Here is an 8,281-nt window from a genome sequence, read left to right as displayed (position 1 = left end):
GGTCAGTGCCTGCCCCTCCAGCCCCTGCTTCCCCCGACACTTACTCTGGTTATGGCTCCAGTCCTGCTCCAGCCTGGGGCAGCAGTAGTAGGGGGGGAAACAAATTTGAGATAATGCTCCCAAAATTAGATTCTATACTTTGAAAATTGTAAGATTTATACATTTTCCATGTACAGAATTTCATTATTGGGAGCTTGTATGAAATGCAGAGTTGTCTTGGATTCAGATAAATATGGTACTTGTGTGAAAATAAGTGCAATTATGTGATCACTTTAGTATTTTTGATTAGACAATATCAAGATGCCCTGGAAGCACTTTCTTACTGAGAATATTGAGGTGCTAGACCAGTGGCTCAAACTTCTTAAACATCGCATACCCTATGATAGACTTGAGGCAGCCCTGAGAAAATACCAGCTCTTAGTTTTCACTCCTTTTTTGACTACAGAATATAATAGAGCAATTCATTTTTTGTAAAGAACTCAGAAAACATCACAAGAGGTCAGGACAGATCCCTGGGTCTTTCTTCTGAATTCTGTTTGCACACCGAACAGTGTTAACAGTATGTGGCATCCTATGACATCCCTGAAAGGATCTAAAGGCACCCCAGAGTCCCATAAAACCCTGGCTGAGAATCACTGTGCTAGATCAAGATCACAGAAATTTCTGTCAAAATCTGGATCAAAATCCAGGTTTCCTGAGTTTTCGTGATCTATGTTACCAAACTCAGGATCCATGCACCTAAAATTTTGGACTATTAGTTTTTCATTAGTTTGCTAGTACTACTTGATCTGGATACCAAAGTTGCCAAGTTTAAAAGAAACCATAACAAAATGTGCAAGTTGAGATGATAATTTCAAGGAGGCTTACAGAGAGTTAATAAGTATTCAAAAGAAGAGAAGGAATCATTAAGAACATTCTAACTGCAGTAAATAAGAAACACATTAAATATAGATTATAGGGAAATAATTTCTGCAATTTTGTTTCAGCTCAGTGGGCATTTATTCAAGAAAAGCTGGCATTAATGAACAACTCAACATGTCATCTTCAACCATCATCTGCTTCTTCAGTAGCTCTGCCAATCATCTACTCTTTCCTATTTACTACAGGCAGCTTTGCAAACATTTTCTCTTCATGGGTGTTTTCGAGGTATGCATCTCCAAAAAGAACACAGCACATCTACTTGATAAATCTCATCACTGCAAATTTACTTATGTGCAGTATTATGCCTTTTCTGGCTGCCTATTTTGCAAGAGGATATCAGTGGAAGTATAAATCTGGAATATGTATAATAGCAAGTGATTTTGGAACTCTGGTTATACATGTCAGCATGTATGTCAGCATTACAAGTTTATGTTGGACAGCCATAAATCAGTATGCAACTCTGATGAAACATAATGACCACACACAGTATTCACAGCCCATTAATGAAAACACCTTTTATTGGCAAACACTGAAAAAGTTTCGTCAGCCAAAATTTGCCAAGTACTTGTGCATCAGCATATGGTTTACTGCATTATGTGTAACTATACCAGTTATAGCGTATATTTCCCACTCAGGAACAGATCAAGAAGATGTATGCTATAACATGATTGTGGAATATGGAGAAGGTACTACAAAGACTATAGTTCTCATTGCTACCACATGTTTTTTTTTATTATTTATAGCAGTGCTGTTATTATACTATTCCCTTGTCAATCATCTGAGTAAGATACAAAAAAATACTTGCATTGAAAAGAAGCATCTAATTCACAGGACAGTTAAAAGAAACATTTTGATCATCCAGATTATATTAGCTGTCTGTTTTCTTCCATACCATATTTTTAGGCCAGTTTTCTATCTACTGCATAGTTCAGAAGACTGCCAGAGGTTGAACTCATTAATAGAAACAAAAAATTTCCTTACTTGTCTTGCTGTTGCAAAAAGTAGTTTAGATCCTATGGTAAGCCTTCTGTTAGATAAAACATTTAAGACAACTCTCTATAATCTCTTTAGAAAAACTAGCCCACAACTTCAGAGACATTCAGGTGATAATTACCTTGAAGATACCACTCCAATGTGAAAGAATAAGTATGCATCTCCAAAAAGAACACATCTACTTGATATATTTCATCACTACAAATTTACTTATGTGCAGTATTATGCCTTTTCTGACTGCCTATTTTGCAAGAGGATATCAGTGGAAGTATAAATCTGGAATATGTAAAATAGCAAGTGATTTTGGAACTCTGGTTATACATGTCAGCATTACAAGTTTGTGTTGGACAGCCATAAATCAGTATGCAACTCTGATGAAACATAATGATCACACACAGTATTCACAGCCCATTAATGAAATCATTATTTTATCCATAACAGCACAAATGGTAAAGGTTTTAATAACCTCCCTATACCATGAATACACATAGACTCTGGTGTCTGGATTAAGCTCAAGGTGACTACACAGTATCCTTGGGATGTCACATATACTTCATGATATTACATATTACATTGAATAACCCTGTAGACAATTTATAGTTGTAAGCCCATTGTTTACAACCAATGTGGGTTTTTTTTGTTTTTTAAAAAGCTCAAAGCTAGTAACCAACAGATATGGTATCCAAACTATGTATTCTGGAATACTATACCCAGGAGGAAACCTGAATTTAATAAGTTTAAAATATCATCAATGAGCACACCCTATTGGAGCCTGTTAAAACTGTACATTAACTGGAGCTGGGCACATAATATTTTTTTTTCAATAAAGTGTCTGAAAAATGTGGAAAATATTATGAGGTTTCTTAATTAAAACTCGCAAACTTTTGGTTACCCCAATATTTCAGGTCATGAGAAACATTTTTTTAAAATTAATCTTTCAGATTATTTAGTTCCCCCCCCCCCATTTCTATAAAATTAAGGTCAATTTCTAGATAAAAATTCCCATATGAAAACAAAAGCTCATTTTGAAAATGTTGACAAAAATATTATACTGTTTACAAAATTAAATATTTCATGTTGAATGGTTATAAAGAAAAAGTGGGACATTTTCAAAATCTTTCCCTTCCTAATTCTTGGTTGAAATGATTCACCAAATTTACTCTGTAAACAGTTCTGGTTCCTTGGAAGACTTTTTCCAGAAAAGTTATTTTTTGGAAGGGGAAGGGGGGGGAAATCACTCTATTCAGAATAAAATTTATTGGTTAAAATGCAAACAAACAAATAAAAATCCAGTTGAACTCTCCAGGCAATACAGGCCATCAATGCTGATACTTTTGCCAACAGCAACAACTCCTAAATTCCTCAAGTGGTATTTAAGCTTCATGGATGGACAAATTAATCTGACCTCTCAAACAAAAGCCCGTGTTGGGAACAGGGTAGTAAAATTACTTCAGCTCCGTGGATAAAGAAATAAGCAAGAGAAAATGATCTGAGCTGATAGAAAATGAAGTGAAAGTCTCCACTTAAGAGATAATGGTTGACTTCAGTGACAAAGGGATACTCTTATGTCCCACATGTTACCAGAAGACAATTTATTTCAGCCCAAAACTTATCCTTCTCCCCCTCACACTATATTTCCAGTTAATTCTTAAATCAGATACACAGAACCTCAGAAAACAGTCTATACAAAATACTATGCACATTCAAGAGTGGTCACTATCAAACAGGCTACTTCATGATCTTATTGGTTATCACTTTTTGCACACCTCTTGCACAGGAAGGTCTTGAAGGCATAAGAAACAATGAATAGGCAGGAGGGCAGTTCCTCCAGATGGAAGACTAACAGGCAAAAGATGGTGGTTGCAGGAAATATGTTCTTAATGGTGCATGACGTGTCTACCTGTTCTGAGTGCCTGGCACTTCCTGTATTAGAATTTCCTGTTTTAAGTCTAATTTAATGAGATGGAGAGCAGTCAATAAATGCAATTCAGACATCAGAACAACTGAAGGAGACGAGGGGTTTTATTCTCAGCCCTAATCTGGACAATTTATGCATGGTAAGAGGGCTGAATGATATACAGAGACTTCTAAAGCTTCAGATGCAGTAAGGGAATAGAATTCCCTTTGTGTAATAGGATCTGATGCTGGATCTCACCATCAGGCTTCTGTCATGCGTGTGTGGCATGGCAGGAGGTGTGACTGCATGGATTGCGCATCTGATCCTATCACACCTTTACCTGAATGTCTAGAGGGGCCAGTATAACCACAATAGTCTCAAAGTCCCTCTGGGCTGCACATTTTTTCCTGCACCTCTTAAAAGGTAGCACCCAGGATCTTACCAAGCACACAATGCTACATAACTTGTAGACCACATCTACATAAGAAATGTGCACAGCTTCATCTACTTTATTTACCTGAATCCAAGATGATCCCCCATAATTAGCTTCCGGACATGGAAAATTTATAAGTTTGTTATAATTTTCCATGCTTAGAAAGAATCTAATATTTGGAGAGTCATCTTAAATTTATTCCCTCTCCTACCACTGTAATGGGGCAAGCAGCAGCTAGGAAGCAGGTGGTGGTGGGGTACGTGGCAGAGGTGTCAAGTAGCCTGACCCCTACCCTTTGTTGCCTGTCCCTTGAACCACTTACTCCACTGGCTGCCACCCCCATGTATGTACGACATTTGCCTGCTTCAGAAGTGCCAATACTCTCTGCCACCTACTCCTCCCCACTTGCACCCCTGTCCACCCCCCATTTCTGTGCCCCCAGATGCCTGCCCCCCACTGCAGTACCCGCATCCCTAGGCACCTCTTCCACTCTGTCACTTGCTCTGTGCTACCTCTCTCAGCCCAGCTGCCTGCCCACTGACCACTACTTACCTTCCCCTTGCAGATCCAGCTCCTGTTGGGGCCCCACTCTGGCTGAGTGAAGGTAACACATGCTGCCTCTTAACCCAGCCCAGCTATACAGCAGCTGTTTTGGCAGCGGCAGATTCAGCCCCAGCCTAGAAGACGGGGCCAAAGCTGCTGCTTCATGAGTGGGCTGGGACTGCAAGCACCACGTGCTCTGTGTTCCCTGCGCTCAGCTAGAGCAGGATCCCAGCAGAAGCCAGAGCTATAAGAGGAAGGTAAGCGGTTGTAGGGAGCAAAGGTCAGGTGGGAACGGAGGCTGTGGAGGGCAAATGGTGGTGGGGGGATAGAGGGTGGGCAGTGACTGCGGCTCCAATTCTGACCATAGACTCAGGGCCAGAGCTGCAATTGCTGTACCCCCATCCCCTCTGGCTGTACTCAAAGCTAAGATGAAGGGCTTCTTCTCATGCTGAATAAGGAAAAAAAAAATCTCATCTTAGATTAAAGTAAATACAGTATGCCAGTATTCTTAAAGTTGTACTATATTCCTCCCATCTTCTCACTATGGATGCACTTATATTAGTACATAGGCACTTCATACAGTATAGCTGTTTCTATAACGGAAAATGAAAAACTTTATAAGTTGGCAGCCACCGTTGGGATTGTACTAGACTGCGAGTTAACAAAGAACTCTCCATCACACTCCTAATCAGTAATTACCGGTAAAATTTTCAAGCTTACCCCAGGCTTTATTGAATATTGTAATGCAGCATGTCGCTAACTGCAAGCCTAAAAAAGTATAGAGTTGTAACAGCATTGGCAGCTAGAACACAGTCCTATATTATATTATTATATACTTTATTTACCCAAAACCACACACCTCATTTTATTTTTATGGATGCTTACTTACTACCATCTTCTCATGTAAAATGGACATCAGTTATTTAGGTTGCTTTCTTTTGGTGTCACTATATAAAGCGATACCAAAAACTCTATCCTGTAGCAGTTAATTTAGAACTCGGTATATACAAGTAGTTTAAATGATTTATTCCAGTGACTCTTACACTGCATCTGCCTAAGCTGAATTTTAACTGCAAGTGTTAGCCAGTCACCCAATTTATTTGATTATTCTGGACTTTCTCATTATCCTCTGCAATTTTTGCAAAGTACCATAATGCTATTTAAAACTTGCCAATTATTGACTTTCTATCTTCTTGATTAGTAAAATAAAATTAATATCTCCTGTGTCTTATGAATACACAGTATTTACCTTTAAAGAGGCTTTATGCATTTCAAAGAGAATGTTCCATTTATTTCTGTTCTTTCTTTCCTACAATATTTGAAATCAAAGGCAGAGGTCTTCTTGTGAGCCTATAGCTACTGTACTTCCACAGTAGTTTCTTGAAAATAATTTATCCACTTTTTTTTGTTTTAAAGTATAAATTACATCCAATAGTGCCTTTAAGGATTAGAACTGTTAAGTCAACCATATATTCTGATTGATTTATTATAACACCTTGGGTTGGATTCAATAAAAACACTGGCTTTGATATTTTCAAAGGCTGGATAGAATGGAAAAATCAAAGATTTTATTGAACCTGATTTTTAATGCTTTATAATTTTTCTATTTTAAAAGTTTGTCTAAATACTTAAAAACTAACATTCTGACCTACATAGAAAGTTCAGTTGTTTGAGGAGTGAGAAAATGGTTAAAGAGATTATATACAAAACAGCTGTGCACAGCCGTCTGTCTATCCAGCTGTCTTTTTTTCCACTGACTTCAAAAAACATCAATTTGGCTTGTTTGATGAACGACTGATTTTTAAAGGATATAGTCAGAGTCACAGACATGTCATAATTATGTTTACAGACCTCACTTCTTCCTGTGGAACTGCACTCCAGAATATAAAACTTTTTCATCTAGCTGGCTGAAAATATGAATGGACTATGAAATGACACACTGGTGTTTTCCCGAGTCTGTATACACTATGAAACAGTATCTCTGAACAATAGATCTTGGATATAACCTATACTCTATTGATGCTAATGGATTCTTTGTTGGTTAGCTATTCCATTGCTTAGCATATTAGCAAGGGTGCCCGGCTAATGGGCACATCCCACAATTCTAAACAAACTTTCCATTCAGACTTGCAAGAGATGAGAGTTATGGGTCACATAATGTCTGCTAGACTGAAGTACCTGTATTGAAAGATAGATCATACAAGAAATGTGATTCAACAAGAAAAAAAATCTACTGGAATTGTAAACTGACACTTGAGTTTTCCAAATTCCTATGAAGCATGAAGCTCTAAATGCGTCTTTCCATATCACAACAGTATCCTATGTAAACAAACAAAAAGGAACCAGAAGCTACAGCCTAAATAAGAAAACTGCAGATATTCCACAAGGGGCTGAGGTGATGATCTATCATCATCATGTTTTGCCATGACAATTAGCTTTAGATTGATCTATGACATGCCTAAGAGTTCCCAACACCAAAAGCTTGCTGCATTATATTGAGAAATTTTCCTTCTAGGGAGGGAAAACAAAAATATGTCTTAGAGGAACAGAAAAGAATGCTCCCCTTCCTCCGCTATTATAAAAAGCTCTATAGTGCCTGCTTGCTTATGGATGGATGTGCATTTGAAATGCTCCAAATCCCAGAGTGGGTGCTTCAGCACCACACAGATGTGCACCTCCCACATTACCCCCAAATGCTTCAAAATGCCCGTAAAGGCATGCAGCAGAACTGCTCTACAGCCTGCATGCTTCTCAGCCTCCAAAGGTTCAGACAGACAACCAACTGCACAAGAGTTTTCAATGGCTCTCCACCCTGCTTTCCTCCCCCACCCACAGGGCACTGTGGAATGCCAGAGGACCACATTTAAGGAATGGCTTAAAAAATGAAGCGCTTCAAAATACATTCCTCTATTTTCCAAGGGTCGCTTCTGAAGTGCTGCTTTGGCCAACAACATCTGTGTGGAGCCCTTCAAAAAGCAGGTCAGTACAGAGCCCACCTGTCTGCTTTGAAACAGTGCCATCAATTCAGCAACGTCTCATTTGCACCAGCAAGATTCTGAAAAGTAACTAGAATCCCTCAGCCTGAAGTCAGACCACTCCTTTGTGTGTTAGGATCTCCATATAATACCAAAAACTCTAATATCTATTCCCTTCAAACCTTTGCTTAGCTCCCCTATACTCTCTCTCAGCTAAAACTGCTGCATTTAGGCATTAAAATCTTAGCGAGCTCTGAAGTAACTGCTCTGTCAGTTGAAGGGCTGTGTGTGTGTGTGTGTGTTATTATGTAAGGCATCTCCAATACTTTTGAAATGTTCATGAGAGAAGTGAATACTCCTTTTCACACTTCCCAAACAACCATGCTCTTTTTTCTCCACTCCACTGTATTTTACCTAGAAAGAAGTCAATTTGATATAAGTTAGCTTTAAGATGAATAGTTAAAAGATGTGTATAATAACAGATCTTTCTAAATGATGCTGTGTTTTTTGTTTTTTTTT

General features: G+C 38.4%; 2 protein-coding genes across 12 annotated transcripts in view; one reads left to right on the top strand and one right to left on the bottom strand.

Moving 5' to 3' along the window:
* The window catches only part of GPR82 (G protein-coupled receptor 82), a 4,228-nt gene extending 1,989 nt beyond the window's left edge, over positions 1-2,239 (top strand). The window contains exon 2 of the mRNA XM_019529085.1: positions 987-2,239. Within this exon, the coding sequence (XP_019384630.1) occupies positions 1,022-2,059 (1,038 nt within the window). The 5' untranslated portion in view covers positions 987-1,021 and the 3' untranslated portion in view covers positions 2,060-2,239. The remainder of the gene's footprint in view (positions 1-986) is intronic.
* The window catches only part of CASK (calcium/calmodulin dependent serine protein kinase), a 387,068-nt gene that overhangs the window by 183,240 nt on the left and 195,547 nt on the right, over positions 1-8,281 (bottom strand). The window lies entirely within an intron of this gene.

Source organism: Crocodylus porosus, unplaced genomic scaffold, assembly GCF_001723895.1.
Source record: "Crocodylus porosus isolate Cpor-Errol unplaced genomic scaffold, CroPor_comp1, whole genome shotgun sequence".
Taxonomy (NCBI): domain Eukaryota; kingdom Metazoa; phylum Chordata; order Crocodylia; family Crocodylidae; genus Crocodylus; species Crocodylus porosus.
The sequence above is the reverse complement of the archived record's forward strand: the minus strand, read 5'-3'. Positions and strand labels throughout refer to the sequence as shown.